The following is a 16,996-nucleotide window of genomic DNA, read 5'->3' as shown; positions in this document are numbered from 1 at the left end:
TACAAATATTACAATAAATAAAACAACAGTAATAAATATCTACATACTATATTATCCTAAACTAGAACTTTATAACGGTGCACACAGCTCCATAAACCTATAAGGGTTGCTTGCGCTGACAAACTTCAGCTCTGTCTCCACCTCCTCGGGGCCGCGCAGCCAGAGCCGGTCGCGGTAGTAGCTGGCGCAGGAGAGGAACTCCTTCTCTGAGTACCTGCCCACTTCCACTGGGATGAAGGGGTCTAAGTGCTCGAAGCCCTGGAATTATAGGATACTTGAGATACTTCTGAAAATGAATTCAATCAGAATCATTAATTTAGGTATACTCAGGTATAATCATGAGTTTTTTTATTGTTATGGTAAAAAACAATCGCATTTCTTATAAGAATGGTTTTTTAACTCATTTAAAAACCGTACCCAAAGGGTAAAAACTAAAAACGGGACCCTATTACTAAGACTCCGCTGTCCGTCCGTCCGTCCGTCTGTCAGCAGGCTGTATCTCATGAACCGTGATAGGCAGGCAGCCTAGGCAGTTGAAATTTTCACAGATGATGTATTTCTGTTGCCGCTATAACAACAAATACTAAAAAGTACAGAACCCTCGGTGGGCGACTCAGACTCGCACTTGTCCGGTTTTTTTTATTTTATTTAAATTACTGTATCACTACTGCATTGGCACTATGTCTTCAATAAGGCGCAATATGTAAAGGATCTTAAAGCATATTTGAACTATATGTATAACCTTTACTGAAATACAAACCTTTTTGTAGAGCAAGTATTTAGGTAGATATGACTCCTGGTGATCATCGGGCACCGCCAACTGGTCCGCTGTCACCACAACTACGCCATTGCTCTGAGGAAGACGAACCATGAGTATAAAGGGCTTACTGGCAGGAAATGTCATTACACGACTACACTCCCTCTAATTTACCTATGACTAAAATTATATATGTGCATAAAACTGGTGCAGTGTTTTTCATGTATCTTCATGACCCCCTAGGCCCCTACCGTCCGCTATTAATTTGTGACCTGTTGTTTTTTTTCTGTTTTACAAAGATTTTGCGAGTTTTTAGACCTCCGTACACCATGTCTTTAAAAAACACTGCTCTAGTATAATATCGACGCCCGAAAGCAAACACGTAGTAACCCACACAAGGTCAAAATTTTTTTATTGCATTTTTGGAATCTCCAAATTTTTCTGCATCGATAGGTCTAATCCACGTGCCAATACGATGAAAAATGGGGAAAACAGGAACACAAATTTTCTCGTTTTTCTTGAAATTTACTCAGCAAACACGCAGTAAATAGCAAAAAAACTCAATAATTTAAATCGTTCTATTTACAGCACTTTGAATTCCATACATTTTCTAGTTTTGTCATTTACAACCTCCGTTGTTCTGACGCAAATGTAGGTTACTACGTGTTTGCCGCTCATGAATGTGAATATCTTGAAGTTACGCTATTTGGCGGGAAATAATGTTTAGTAGAGTAGTGGTTTAACACAAATTCACATACTATTAAAATTTGAGAGACATGTCTTTAACTACATTTACAAGGATCAAGTAAAACTACCACTTAATAATTACTTCACTGTTGTAGGGCGTAAGGTTTAAACTCCTGTGCCTTATTTCGTTTTAACGCGGCTGTCGCGGCCATTACTCGAACGTTTGCGCCGTCGCTCAGTGCGCTTCGGGGGGTGAAAGTGAGTCGATGTGTTTGTAATTAAGTAAAATATTAGGGGGATTTTGGATAAAGTGATTGTTTTTATTTAAGAAAAGCAACTTTTTTTTCAATTGTAAGCATGTAAAATTGCTATATTTACGGTGTGTGTATCGATTTTATGGTTTTATGGTACTTAAACAAAATTTGGTCTTATGGTATCTGGTGAAAGTTTGTTTTGTCTAAAGTCGACTTTTATTTTATAAGAGAATGTAGAAATCACTTTTTTTAATCAAACGACGTTGTTATACTTCGGTTAGATTATGATCTCCCATTACGTTATGTCTTTTCCAAAGTTGACTTCTTATTTTTTAGTTGATTTTACAATAACATTATAATATTTAATTACGTTCTTGAATATGAAACAAAGGTTATGTTTTGTTTGGGTTTAAGAATGCTCATATTGATTTTAGTAGTTCAAATCATCATAACAAATGTTTTATTTTCGTTTATGAATCCCGGAAACATCTTCACATTTTATAAGTATACATTTGAAATGTCGTGCAATTTACTTTAAGATTCCATTAAAGTCATTTTTAAGGGTGTGGTAAAATTTTTGGCAATACATTTAATGCATTATAAATTGCTAACAAAAAGAAATCAAATATTGTTACAACATTTTGTTCACCCAAAATTTCTAAACCACAACGTTTAAGACTTTATTACGGATATCTTTTGTCACATTCAGGTGGGTTACTGCGTGATTGCTGTCCATAAAAAAAATAAGGATATGCTATCCCATACATTTTGTACAGGCGTTTACTACGAGTTTGCGCACTGTGTAAAAAATATCAAAACGTAGTAACCCACAAAATCTGACCTTGTAACAACTTGCGGTTAAATTTATTTAAATGAAATTGAAGTCCAAAAAATTTTGATTATTGCATCCAATTTTGAGTAAGTTATGTTCATAAACAAGATAGTTATGATTTTTTTTCAAAACTCGGAAAAGTTTTTCGTCTCTTGTGAACAATTTGGTTTTTGTGGGTTACTACGTGTTTGCTTTCAGGCGTCGATATGTACCGATTACGATTTATTTAAGAGCCCATAAATGTGCACACTAGCGCCACTGCTAAATAATCGTGATTATTTAAATTTAACGACAGGTACTTATTAAAAAAAGGGGGCCGCTACGTACTGTATTGTGTATTTAATTAAAATACCTTTTGAATACATCAAACTAGTTTTTATGTTGCTGGATTCGTAGATCTATGACCTCAAAACAAAAACGGCCGTTTTAACTTTGGACGCATAGATTGACGATTCCAGCAGTTTTGGTTCGACTTGGGCTACCTAGAAATTAAAAAAGTAAGTAAATTAGCAAGTGAACATACCCAGTCGTTGGTGGTGAGGTCTAAGAAGGAGGTAGTGAGCGTGACCTCATCGGGCTTGACCTCTCGCTTGCTGGGGGTCCGCAGGCGCGTCAGCGGGTAGAAGAACCCGTTGAAACCGTCCACGGCAACGAATGTTTTGCAACTGTAATTTATTTATAAAACAATTTAAATTAGCAGGGACACATAATTAAAAGGGTACAAGAATACGTTAGAAATGTTTCAAGGGTCGAGTGGCTGAAACGTTGCTTCGTAAGCTTAACTAAGGTATATTAAATGGCTTGCCAAACTATAGGAGAATGACCTGAACAATTTTGTCTACAGCTTTCATTTTTCATTCATAATTTATTAGTTATCTAATTATCTACTAGGTGGCGCCGGAATCGAGATAGATCGCGCAAGCGTTTGGTCAACTTAGAATATAGACACTGTTTTTAGACATTTCTTATGTCAACCGATAGTGTAATTTGGTTATATTTGTGTATCACTGATTATTAAGTAACAGTAGTGATTATTAACTTATGTAACTTAATAGTAAATAAGAAGTGTGCAAACGTTATATATATTATAAGATTTATAAGACTAAAGTCGTTATCTCTATATTCTGTTCTGACGTTTAGTGTGTTTCAAGCCAAGGTGGTATTCCATCTGTCCAATATATTGGTCCAATGTCATTGTGTCTCACTCTCTTATAAGCAAAATGTGAGACAAAATACACATTGTACAAAAAGTTCAATTCTCACCGCTTACTGCTAGACAGCAGTTTAATTTGTTGAACCAGCGCATCGATGACGTCACAAGCGTATTTGACTCTGGTTATGCCATGTTCGACTAGTTGCGATAGTGGCGCTCCTGCTTCGGTCTTCTCGCGTTTGCTCCACACGTATTCTTTTGAGAGGACCAACTGTAAAAAAGGAGATATTAATATCAAGGAAATAGTAAATTAGTTTACATGAGGTTACAATATTTAGTTTTTAGTGATAATGCGGACGGTAAATCAAATTTCAAGCTCCTGAGTTTCTACGTGAAAATGGTAGGCACATAGGCACACCACACATGATGACAAAGACCAAAAGTTGGGGAATCAGTAGGACAACAATAGTAATATACTGATTTCTGATTTATACAGGTATTAATTGGTTTATTAGAAAACACAATTCCTCTAATGAGGACGACCGACCATGCAGTCTTACAATACCTATTTTATTTTTGTTTATCTTACATCTGGGTTCTTGAGCAGAGCCTGGTTCTGGCTCTTGAAGTGCAGGAGCCACGCGGCTGCATCCAGGGGCAGGTCGACGAAGCCTTCCCGAGTGGTGGAGTTCGCCATCTCCTTGTGGCGAGGGATGCGGCGGAGCCATTCCGATACTGAAGTATTGCAGAATAAACTTAAAGGAATTTTCCTTGTCTGTGGCGTATTTATTAACTTTGACGTTTTTTTTTATTGACCGAAGCGAAGCGAAGGTCTACGTTTTGACTCGGGCGTTTTGCTTTCGTATGTCCGGATGTTCTCCTCTACAGGTCGCAATTCTTAACCGATTCTCGTGAAATTTTGTAACCGAATTCTATGATTCAATAAAACTTTTATGTCAATCCAGTTTTTGGAAATTTTAAAAATGGCGGAGTCGTGATACCTCGCGTTTAAACAAATAGTAGTATCGATATCATAAGAGTTTTTTCTTTTTGAGATATGTTTATAGATTAAATGGCCAAAAATTCAGAAAATTTATTTCGCTGGTCTCGGAGGTATTGAGATATTTAATTTTAACTAATTTTAACTTGAGAATGAGTAGCTAAATTTCGTCAGCTTATCTAAGAACTATTTGGCTCAGTTTGTAAACGTTCGCTTTTTTTGTTTGCACAGAGAGTATGGGTTCGATCCCCAGTATTTGTATGCTGGGATATAACTTTTTTTATTTTTTTACACTTAAATTTCGTATTGTTTTTTTTTATTTACTATATTTAAAGCTCATAGCACCATGTAATTTCAAGCTCCGCTCGCGAGGTCTACAGGCCACTAGTTTATTTAGGAAACAAACAGTCACATACAAATATGTTGAAATTTTGGATGTAAACCAGAGCGTTAATTAACACATTCACTACCAGTGACCGGCTAGGCGGGTTATCTGTTTGTAGGCGGTGCTTTTCGCTACATACGGTTTTCTCGTGTTATAGGCTACGCTCGTAGCGCGTAGGTAGCTCGCGCTGACACTCAATGTATGTGGTTATAAAGGAAATAGAAACCTCTGGTGATTATAAACAAGCAAGATTATGCTTGTCGGGGCGTGACTCCAGAAGGACGTATTGCAGCGTGACAGTTCATAGTTTTAGACGCCTGTATACAATTGATTAGCAATGTTTGGCTACTAGCAATGTTTGCTGTTTGGAAGTTGTAACGAAATTCATAACGTAGAGAGTAACGCCATCTATTGGCGTGTTGTTGAACTAAGATGACAGGTAGAAGGCTTTGGAACGTCAAGAGGTTTCTCTTGGGTGAACGTAGGCACGAGTTGGCATTTTTGTCGTTATGTTGGTAGACTGGTCAAGCAGGTTGACCAACTTGACGTTGAGGCGGGAGCACTGGAGCAGCAAGGCTCCGCCGCTGGTGTTTCTTCTTGATCGGACCGCGCTAGAGATCGGACGTACTCGTAAGCCAACCTCGTGCCTAACTCGCCACGTTCCTAAAGGCTTATACCTGAAGGATTATTCTGAAAGCTTAGAATTCAACGTTCTTTATCCATTTAGCTAAGTGTTTTATTCCAAGTGTTATTTTGATTTCTTGTTTCATTAGAAGCTTACTTTTGTGAAATAAAGAAAGGATGTGTTGTTTTGAAAGGATGTGATCTTTTATTTTACAACAAATCAGTTAGCATCACATACTAATTTAGCTGTGAAGTAATACATTGAGGTACTATGCCCACTGCCGTCGCCCGTACCTCCGTCATCAGAAGTGGGATGAACCCATGCCCACAAACAACATTGTGGCAACATGTCTAATATGATGAAGTAAATGAAGTATAATCAGAATAAGTCATAAGTCCTATCTTGTAAAAACAACAATAGGTGAAATGCAAAACATTTAAAAAAACCGGGCAAGTGCGAGTCGGACTCGCGCACGAAGGGTTCCGTACCATAATGCAAAAACTGCAAAAAAAAAACGGTCACCCATCCAAGTACTGACCCCGCCCGACGTTGCTTAACTTCGGTCAAAAATCACGTTTGTTGTATGGGAGCCCCACTTAAATCTTTATTTTATTCTGTTTATAGTATTTGTTGTTATAGTGGCAACAGAAATACATCATCTGTGAAAATTTCAACTGTGTAGCTATCACGGTTTGTGAGATACAGCCTGGTGACAGACGGACGGACTGACGGGCGGACGGACGGACGGACGGACGGACAGCAGAGTCTTAGTAATAGGGTCCCGTTTAACCCTTTGGGACCCTAAAAAGACAGATCTAGATAATGTTTTTTTAGCTTAAATGTAAAGTTATATTTAATGTAAATAAGAAAGTTAGTAATTATAAACTTACCCCAGGGCACATGCACAATGAGGTAGCCTTCAGTGTGAGCATAGTGCAGCAGGTGTGCCATCGTGAGGGACTTGCCAGAACCTTTTTCTCCATCTGATTGTATTGCTCGGAAACATATTGGTCAACATTTTGAATTAGACTACTCCAATGTAAGAGGTAATATAAATAAACAAACATCAATACAGAAGATTAAATTTCAATGATAAATTCTATAATGAAGTATATATTAGATTTTTCTATGCAATTAAGAGGGCTAATAATATATTATTTACCTACTTTCAAAGTATTATGATATTTTTTTATCTTTATTCCAATTCTACAATACTAGAAAATATAACAAAACTTCTTAGCCTTTCCTTTCCTAGCTTTACCGTACCTAAATACTGTAAAATATTAAACATTCACTTACTTACCAGCCACTAGTATGAATAAAAAGCATTATTTCAAAAATAGTTATTTTCAAAGGATACAAAGAACATATCTAATAACCGGCTTGTCAAAATCCGTAGCCTTAATGCACTCCATAACATCAAGCGCCGGCCACCGCACCATAATACTAGCCTCTGTGAAAGTCTTGTTCTGCTTCTGGAAGCTCTTGGGGAACCCTCCCTGTCCGAACAGCTGCTTCACTACTTCGGGCTTGAGGGTGTAGAACATGCCGATTTGGTTGTCATTGTGTTGGGACTGAAAAGTTTCGATTATAGGTAGCCTCTTGGCTTTTGTAAAACGGTTTAGGAATGGTTTTGGAGACAAATGTAGTATTGGGAGTGGCAAAAAGAGATAAGATAAAAGATTTTTATTCGTGACGATCACAAAACATGTACGAACATGTACAGACAACAACAGCAAGAAAAGAAGAGAACAATAAGTGTGCATCACGAAATGGACCCAACTCGGTATAATGCTAGCTATAAAGCCAGCGCTGGTCTTCCGTAGGGCCCATTCGGTGATGCCACGAAGAGGGTAAACCTTAAGCTTAAAGTAAGTACCAGAATAGATACTCTTGTAGTCAATTTTTTGTTTTGTTTTGTTGTAACTTTCATGGATTCTAAAATGACTTACTGGTGAAGCTTCGGAGGTCCTAAAGTTTACAGCCTGTGAGTAACGCCGGCAGAGATGTCTCCAGTTGCGCGAAAGCATTGTGAAAATGTATGCGGGGTCGGAATTGTGTTATTTTTTAATTAAATAATGCTTTTTATTTTAACAACATAACCTACAAAAAGGCTGATTGAACTGACAGCTGTTGTTCGTCTGGAAATGAGTATATTGCGATTCGTTCGGAAATATGCACCGTGTCGTGGTGGCTTGGAACCGTTTACCGGATAGTGTTGTGACTGCTCCTTCGGTCAATGTGTTTAAAAACAGATTGGACAAGTGGCTTTTAAACAATAAGATAGACGATGTTACTTAGTGATGTGATATGACTTTACAAACTTTGAACTATATAGTACTGGACACTGTGTGACATAGGCTCATCAGCTAAATAGCTGCTCGCCTATAATTATATAATAATAATAATAATAAATAACATGTTTTTTGGATGGTGTTGGAAAATCACGAATAAACTCACCAGTTTTTAAAATGTTCGCCCAAATATTCTCGATTTTATAATGACGATAAAGCATAGTCGTTTCTTCATCGCTAGCATACTTTAAAATTTAGAAATCGCTGAGCAGCACTATTACAATCAATGTACCCTCTTTTTTGAGTAAATGTTTTGTGAAAGTATAAGAGTACTCCACCAAAAGATATGGAGAGGTATTATATCCGTATGTAATAAAACACAGAATATGCTAAAAACCTATTTAATTTCATTGTATTTACAAATTTTACATTATTTGAGATTTTGCTGTCTCCGTTTCTTAAATAAGCTCATAGGCCTCTTGTCCCCACTCTCATATTTGTTATCATTCTCATCCACTTTTTCAACCACATCATTAACAACAATGGTCTTGTTCATCTTCCGATTATCCTCTGCCTCCTGAAAGTCAACTACTTTTGTCCTCTTCTCATTTTTAGGTCCACATGGAGACAAGTCTCTTTCATACTTCGATTTCTTCAAAATAGATGTGGTTTCAGTAAATGTGCTAGCAAAAACTTCATAAATATCACTAGGCTTTGTAATTCCTTTCTCCTTATCATAAGGTGTGGTATCTGGCTCTGTTTCTGAATGTGTAAATGTTAATTCCAATGTTTCACTGTCATCTTCGTCAGCAAAAGACACACTTCTTTTTATTTTCACTGCCGGCTGTTTCAATGAATGTTCTTCTTCAGATTCCTCATCAGCTTCTTCAACATCTTCATTTTGGAGAATGTTATCTAATCTGTAAAGCAAATGTTAATGATTAAAAATTACAAATGGCATCTCATATTTTGGAACATTTTTGAAAACATTTAAATCTCTATTTATGCTATATATCATAATTCATAAGGTTTCTATCAGATTTAATCATCACTAGAAACTATAGTACCTATCCATTTCATCTTCCAACTCCTCTAATTGTTCCATTTCATCCAATCTTGATAAAATATCCTTTTCAGTTTGACTAGGAGCAGTTTCTTTATTCTTCAAATCAGTCAGTTTCTCTTTCAATTCATTTTGTCTATCAATCACTTGTTGTAATAGTTCCATTTTATCATCATCTTTATGAGCATCCTTTTCTTTTAAGATTTTATTATTTTTAGATTCTATATTTCTTGTTCTAAGCTTTTCCTTTATATCACTAATAACTTGTTTTGGCACATCCTCTTCATTTTTATCTGTTTCTATTTGATTATCATGTCCTCTTTTCAATTTGTTAACATTTTTTTCTCTATTTATATCCATTTTTGCCATTTCTTCTTCCAACTCCTCTTGTAACTCTAGTTCCTCAAGTCTGTTCCACAGTTCCTCCTCATCAACCTCTTCCTTAGGTTCCTCAGTCTTGCTTCTCTGCTTATACTGTCTCATGTTCTCCCGGTGTTTCTCTCTCCATTTTAAATCTTCCTCTTCTGTAAATTCTTCTATTATTTCTTGTCCTTGATCTTTTAATACATTCTTTGCACCAAATTGCAGCTGGTTTTGAATATATTCTCTTTCCTTTTGCAGTGCTTCTACTTTTGATTCTGCATCTGAAAAATATGTACTTTTATTAATTTATTTCTAAATACTTATATTCATTTTTGTTTGCAATTATAAAATATTGGCAGTAGTAGTAATAGGTTTATTTTTATTTGAGTATGATGTTGATTTCTCCCTGCAGCAAGTTTAACAATAGTAATAGCTAATATATCAGAAATACTGTGAAAAAAAGGTAAAGGGTCATGTATTGATTAGGAATGCCTCAAGATTAAGATAAGCCACCCTGCTCATATTGGCCATTTACAATCGCTATAAAACATGGTGGCCAAAGATAGGAAGGGTGGTCAATGTTTAAGCCGGTGTGTAATTTAAAAGTGGTAATAATTAGGTTAGGGTGCCATAGGACAAACAACAACAAGAATTTGATGAAGTCAAAACAAGTATACAGGTCTTTCTTGCCAAGTACTACCTACCTTTAATTCTATGCTGCCGAAGCACTTCTGCCTGTGACAGCGAGCACTTAACAAAATAGTCAGCGCCCAGAGCAACAGTAACTTCATTGGTATGTTTCAAAACACCTCTAAAGAATACCTTGCTACCCACTGGAACTAACGCCGGGACTTTTAACTTATCGGCATACACATTAAAGTCTAGCGTCCTCAAAGTATGCAGATAATTCTCCCAGAAACGCAGGTTTTCCTCATTTTTAGCTAAGCTCTGAAACATAACGTAAACAATCAGCAAAGTAATGTTTTCTAAACTGCGTAAAAGTTTAAGAAAGTTTTTTACCTTATAGTATATATCTGATAAAATGTTCATGGTTTATCAATTACAGTTTAGAACACGGATAATAACAGTCAGAGTATACACAATATAAAATTAACAACAAGAATTTACGGTATTCTGTTTTTGTTTAACATAAATAACCTACAAATAAATGGAGGAAACGGAGGAAACAACGTTTGACAATCATGACATTTAGAGAGGGTATAGTTCCTAAAAGGGTAAAAGAATACAAAGAAGGGGAGGATTGCAAATAAAAATATTTCATTTTCTATTTATTCAGGTATGAATTGTATGTTTGCTTATAATTTGAATATTTGTTCATCAAATGTGATTAAGATTTAAGAAATGTGGTATTCCATCTGTCCAATATCTTGGTCCAATGTCTGTGCGTCTCACTCTCTCACTAAGCAAAATGTGAGACGCTAGACACATTGGACAAAGAAATTGGATAGGTGGAATACCACCCTTAGACAAAAAAAAGAAGCACATCAGTGACTTTACGGTTTCTGAACAAGCCCTCCAGGATAATCACAACGTCAATACTTTTCTGTCACTGTCAAAAACATACGTTCAATTTCGTCAACACTGGAATTTTAATTTCAAGTTTGTTAAATATTTCAGTGTACTATGGTATACAAATCATCGTTATCCATTTGAACAGTTTATTAGTAATCAAATAGTTTCACAATGGAGGAAAACAATTCCATTTTACACGAATTATACGTGTTTTCTGAATGGAAACCAGAACCCGAATACATCGTAAGTTTTCTCATTTAATTTTCTCTAAATATTAGCTAAGTCTCATATGATAGCGTTGCTGAATGTTTCATGTATATTATATTTTTGTAAAAGGTGATTACATTTATGTTCAACAGCAAAAACCGGATAATATTCTTCCGGAAAATATATCAGCTCTCTGGCGATGGTTGAAGTTTATCGGACCTAAAAAGAGCCTTATTGACAGCATAGCAGCGTAAGTTTCTTATTATATTGATTTAATACGGAAACGCTTTTATTACAACTAGTTTCAAGTAGACTCAAATAATGAATTTTCATCAAATTTCAGATGCAAGGAAAGACAGCAGAAGTGGCACATAGCGCTTGGGGACGAAGGCAAGGTGATTGCAGTCCTGACTGATAATATTCTGGAGATCAGGACAAAGCGTTCCGAGTATGCCACCATAGCAGCGCGGACTACAGGTGAGATATAGATTACCCAATATTAGATAGAGGAGTAAAATGAGAACCAAATGAGATTTTTACTGGTAAAAATCATCTGGAGATAAAATATATTAAATTTAAAATAGTGTGATCAGTATCATCTGTGATTATGCACTCTATGGTGCAATGGTGCACCATATGGAGTGCATATCAATGGTGCAATGGTGCAATAACCTATGTTAGTTTTGAAGATGAGACAACAAAAAGATTAAGAATGTGTTGCAATATATTTGGCCACTGTGGCTAAGTGGCTATCCCTACCTATTTGATATGGGCTATACATAAATTTCATGGGTGTGTAAGTCAATACACAGCCACGAAATTGTCACCCTACCTGATGTCGCAGTGCTTTTATAGTCTGTAATTTCCGTTCACTGTCTGTAATAGACTCGAAGGCCAATGATGATACATAAAAATTAAGAGAGAACTTACATGCAAAGTAATAAAGCTTACTTTTTTTACAGTGTCTCGAGATGCATATCCCCAATGGCGCAAGTTGGTGTGGAGTCCAGACTGCTCATTCCTGGCCATGGCTTATGGGAACGGTGTGGTCAGCTTCTTTGATCTGACTGCATCCAACCTCTTCAACATACCAGCAGTAAGTAAGAATGCATTTATTTAGACCTCACGCACGAGGCCCCACGTCTCTAACATTTTGAAAAATTTCCAAAATGAATTAACCGATAAGTATACCTATTACTATTGAAATTCACAAAAATTGGTCGAAAAATGCAACCTGTAGAGGAGAACAGTCATACAAAAGGATTTATTCCCAATCTGAATGGGTGATAGTTAAATTAGTTAATAGAATTGGGTGTTATTTTATGGAAATCTATATATTTTAAAACAAAATATTACTTTACTAATCTGTGAAATAATACTGTGCTAGTCCATCAGTGCTAACCTGTTGTACTTAAGGTCATATTTCGAATACTTAGTAATAATTTGGATATTTTTAGGATTGTACAAGACCAGGAGGGCTAGAGTGCACTGACAACACCCATGCGGTGGCCGACATCATTTTCATGCCACTCAGGGTGAAGGATAACAAATGGTGAGCCAAACATTATACTTTTCTTTTTTGGGTCAGTACTGTAATCTACTAATCACACACCATATGCTAAGAGGCCCAAAAGGCTCTTAAACAGTATCGTAGTTAACGAAAAAGCGATATGATGTATGATATAAACTGTCGCCATGGAGATACGTTGTGAGAGGCGCGCGAGCCGTAGGGTCCTTGTGGTGTCGACCAGCCGCGTTGATAGGGCCCTAACGGAGCAGATTAGTCTTTAGACCAAATAAAGCAATGTTATATTATTTTCCATGTAATAATTTCGTCTGTAACAATGTTAATTAATTCGTCTATTCACAGGAACTGGGAGGTCCTGGTGGTGACATACGACGGTCGCATCCGCGGTTTCTTGATCTCTGTGGAGGGCTGCGAGCTGCACCACTCGTTCAGCTTCCCCGGAGGCGCCGGCACTGTTGTCCACTGCTCCACGCACGCCACGCTCCTGGTCGCCGGTCTGCCGAGGGCTGCAGTCAAGGTAGGTGCATAGGCCCCTGCTTTTGGTAAAGTTTCCCTAGAGGCGCCGGCATTATTGTCCACTGCGCCACCCACGCTACCCTGCTGGTCGCCGGTCTGCCGAGGGCTGCAGTTAAGGTAGGTGCATAGGCCCCTGCTTTTGGTAAAGTTTCCCTAGAGGCGCCGGCATTATTGTCCACTGCTCCACCCACGCTACCCTGCTGGTCGCCGGTCTGCCGAGGGCTGCAGTTAAGGTAGGTGCATAGGCCCTTGCTTTTGGTAAAGTTTCCCTAGAGGCGCCGGCATTATTGTCCACTGCGCCACCCACGCTACCCTGCTGGTCGCCGGTCTGCCGAGGGCTGCAGTTAAGGTAGGTGCATAGGCTCCTGCTTTTGGTAAAGTTTCCCTAGAGGCGCCGGCATTATTGTCCACTGCGCCACCCACGCTACCCTGCTGGTCGCCGGTCTGCCGAGGGCTGCAGTTAAGGTAGGTGCATAGGCCCCTGCTTTTGGTAAAGTTTCCCTAGAGGCGCCGGCATTATTGTCCACTGCGCCACCCACGCTACCCTGCTGGTCGCCGGTCTGCCGAGGGCTGCAGTCAAGGTAGGTGCTGCTTAGGCCCCTGTTTCACCCCTGCATTTCAATTCATCATGTTCCTCGCGTTATCCCGCCATTTTGCCACGGCTCATGGGAGCCTGGCGTCCGCTTGGTAACTAATCCCATGATTTGACGTAAGCACTAGTCTTTACGAAAGCGACTGCCATCTGACCTTCCAACCCAGAGGGCAAACTATGCCTTATCGGGATTAGTCCGCGCGCGGTTTCCTCACGATGTTTTCCTTCACCGAAAAGCAATTTCAATTGTAGACTAAAAATTTAAGCTAACCATAAATTGCTGGCCTAATAATTAAGCATGATTCTGGCTAGAACCATTGGTTGTTACCGACCCAGAAATATATTCCCAATGATTTTTTTTTTCAGTAATTTATATTCATATACTTTTTCTCAAAAATGGACGGCAAATTCGACTTTGCCGTCTAAAAAATAGGTCGCGAAGCGCTTAGTTTATGGTCAGTCAAAAATTAAAAAGTTAAAAACATTGCAGTCTCGATTTTGGGACTGCAAGGCCAAGCGCGCACCACGACTTTTTGTCGCGCGATAATTTAGTCGCAGAAATGTAACGTATGTGTTTATTATGGCAGTGCGCGCATATGCGACAAAAAAATCGCAGCGATTTTAAAATTGTGATTTGTCACATTTTTCCGCGACTGGTCGCGACGCGATTGTCGCAAAGTGAATTGCGGCATACGGAGTTGTATGGCCCCACGCGCACTGCGATAATAAAATCGCACCCGGACCTCAGTCGGCATATCGCTCTCCAAGCGTCAACATGTCGGAACCTGCTGCTGAAGACGCTAGATGTTGACCATTTAATTATGGAAATAGAAGGAGATCACCTTTGTGGTATAAATACTCAAATTCATACAGCGATCACATATTAAAGACAACGTTTCATGACAAACGGCTGGTACGAAATCCATGTTGAGAATGAACAAACCGCGACTTTTTCATCGCAGTGCGCGCAGTGAATTTTCTGCGATATATTACAGCGCGATTCTAAAATCGTGTCGCAAAAACTAAAATCGTGGTGCGCGCAGGCTACAATGTCGCATACAAATTCCATTATTTGTCGAGTTCCAAACTTTTTAAAAGTTGAAATGGCCATATCAATTGAAGGCACAGGCCCTTTGAACAGCCAAACAGATGATTAGTGCCGCGACTATTTAGTTGTCTCAAATAGGTTGGCGTATTTTCGGCAGAAAAATACACTTCTATTTTTTTATTAAAAAAATAAAAAGGCGGCAAGGGCTTTCTTCTGTGAAAATATATACGTAACAACGTTGCTTTTGTAAAATATTTCTATGATATTTATATTTCTTCCACCATTTTTGAGAAAAGCACTATATATGACTCGGCTGGAAGGCTACTTGCTGGCTTCGGATTCAATTAAACGGACTCCCAAGGTCGTCCGTTTAAAACGAATCCTCAGCCTGCAAGTAGCTACTTCCGAGCCTCGACAATAATGTACTATTAACCTCACAGGACCCCTCCTCACCGCTGAGCGCTGGCATCACCGCCTGGCGCATACTGAACGAGGCGCCCTGGTACAAGCTTTCTGTGGTATCTGACCAGCTGGAGACACAGCTAGCCAACCAGGGCTTCCAGTTCTATGTACCATTCGTGTTTGCTAAAAATTTGGTAAGTCTTGTGATGTGTCACAAAGATATCCGAATCCAATACTTGTAGTCTCTTGAGAAAATCTAGGCAGGGACTCCAAAGCCGCAGCGTTTATTTCGTCATTTCTTTAAAACCGCTCAGTGCGTGATAATCTGATCATCATTTTTTTACGTTCGAGGGTATGAGTGAATGAGTAAAAACGCCAACTCCTCTGTTTTAGCGCTAAATTTTACGTTACATTAACTGCTAGCGCGTCACCGCCAGCTACGCCCTACGCGTGTAGCTGAAAAGTGCCTACGAACGGAGAACCCGCCTAGTAGGTCACTGGCAGTGAAGGAAATCTGCTAAGTGTATATTTTCTTTCAGGCCTTCATAGTCCAAATGGTGGTATCCCCGGACAACTCCAAGCTGGTCTGCCTGCACTGCAACGGCGACATCACAGTGTGGCGTCTCCCGCTCCTCAAGCTGCTGCACCGCTACCCGCTGGCTGCGCAGCCCCAGTGTGACCTCCAGAACCCGCTCGTGAAGCAAGAGAGTGATGCCTTATCGCACCATGCGGGCGACGTCAGCTGGTGGAGCGACGAGGTGAGATAGACTAACTAACTTGTTTGGCGCTATGACCCATAATCAGTCTTGGCCTCCAACCCAAGAGCACGCTATTTTACCCGGTAAAATTGAGATACACATACAAAATCACTAAGTTATGAGAAAAAAATTGGCTATTTTATTTCATACCATCATACCTACATTTTGGCTGATCAGATGTCGATGTTTAAATTTTTTTCGTGATTTCGAGGCTGGTCTCATAATAAAAGTTGCTCAGTTTCATCCATATGCTCACCTCACACAATTTTGGCTAATTGTTGAAAACACATTCGTATAGACATTACTACACAGACATTATGGCTGCAGTAAAAAAAAACAACGGGTTGCACTCCGGGAGTGCCGACAGAAGTGAAAACTCAATGACTAGTCCAAAATGTCTGTAGCACTATGTATAATTGTCCCATCCTCCCTTCTATTGAAAACCTTTAGTTCCGAAATTGCTGGTCAGTGAGCTTTTTTAAAATTAGAAATTCAAATTTGTAGCGTTAATTGTTTAAAATTCGAATAGAAATTGTAAAGTTACCTTTAATCCAGTAACTTTGTCGAATTTTGTAACCTGGCTCTTTTGCGTGAAATCCGGTAGTTCTGATTTTTTGCAGACTTATTTATGATGTTGGCCCAATGAATAATATAAGTTTGTGACTTCGAGCGCCGAACGCAACTTTGTCAAATTTCGAAAAACCTGCGAAAATTTCTGTTTTCTTTTAGATTTGGGCGATTATAACCCTAAAGGACTTGTTTTTGATAGTGCCTTCTCAGGGCGTTTTTAAAGTGGACTAGATTGGCTACAGTACGAGAGTAGAATTGTCTCTGTACATTTAATAGTTTCCGAGATAAAGCCTTTCAAAGTATATAATTTATTTCGAACTTGTATTCGTAGGCTAAGTAAGTGCAGTGAGTATGCACTTTTGTCTCAGGCGATGCCGCTTGGCACAATTGTTTCTAAGGTCAAACAAACTACTTAGCCTACGAATACAA

General features: G+C 38.6%; 3 protein-coding genes across 3 annotated transcripts in view; 1 reads left to right on the top strand and 2 right to left on the bottom strand.

The window, feature by feature from the left end:
- Positions 1 to 15: 15 nt before the first annotated feature.
- Positions 16 to 7,818, bottom strand: LOC134790190 (small ribosomal subunit protein mS29). Its single transcript, XM_063761020.1, has 8 exons — positions 7,646 to 7,818; positions 7,054 to 7,267; positions 6,584 to 6,676; positions 4,273 to 4,418; positions 3,794 to 3,954; positions 3,054 to 3,195; positions 761 to 853; positions 16 to 258 (listed from the first exon to the last, which is right to left on the bottom strand). The coding sequence occupies exons 1-8, from the start codon at positions 7,721 to 7,723 to the stop codon at positions 70 to 72; spliced, it is 1,116 nt and encodes a 371-aa protein (XP_063617090.1). The 5' UTR covers positions 7,724 to 7,818; the 3' UTR covers positions 16 to 69.
- A 554-nt stretch (positions 7,819 to 8,372) lies between these two features.
- LOC134790133 (unconventional prefoldin RPB5 interactor-like protein) lies at positions 8,373 to 10,586 on the bottom strand. Its single transcript, XM_063760923.1, has 4 exons — positions 10,434 to 10,586; positions 10,118 to 10,361; positions 9,055 to 9,694; positions 8,373 to 8,907 (listed from the first exon to the last, which is right to left on the bottom strand). Exons 1-4 carry the CDS (start codon positions 10,461 to 10,463, stop codon positions 8,418 to 8,420), a joined length of 1,404 nt encoding a protein of 467 aa, XP_063616993.1. The 5' UTR covers positions 10,464 to 10,586; the 3' UTR covers positions 8,373 to 8,417.
- Positions 10,587 to 10,975: 389 nt separating this feature from the next.
- Positions 10,976 to 16,996, top strand: part of LOC134790219 (NBAS subunit of NRZ tethering complex-like) — a 55,673-nt gene continuing 49,652 nt past the window's right edge. The window contains exons 1-8 of the mRNA XM_063761054.1: positions 10,976 to 11,189; positions 11,306 to 11,403; positions 11,497 to 11,630; positions 12,116 to 12,249; positions 12,611 to 12,705; positions 13,024 to 13,198; positions 15,278 to 15,433; positions 15,779 to 15,997. Of these exons, the coding sequence (XP_063617124.1) occupies positions 11,118 to 11,189; positions 11,306 to 11,403; positions 11,497 to 11,630; positions 12,116 to 12,249; positions 12,611 to 12,705; positions 13,024 to 13,198; positions 15,278 to 15,433; positions 15,779 to 15,997 (1,083 nt within the window). The 5' untranslated portion in view covers positions 10,976 to 11,117. The remainder of the gene's footprint in view (positions 11,190 to 11,305; positions 11,404 to 11,496; positions 11,631 to 12,115; positions 12,250 to 12,610; positions 12,706 to 13,023; positions 13,199 to 15,277; positions 15,434 to 15,778; positions 15,998 to 16,996) is intronic.

This window comes from Cydia splendana, chromosome 4, assembly GCF_910591565.1.
Source record: "Cydia splendana chromosome 4, ilCydSple1.2, whole genome shotgun sequence".
Classification (NCBI taxonomy): domain Eukaryota; kingdom Metazoa; phylum Arthropoda; class Insecta; order Lepidoptera; family Tortricidae; genus Cydia; species Cydia splendana.
This window is presented reverse-complemented; position numbering and strand designations above follow the sequence as displayed.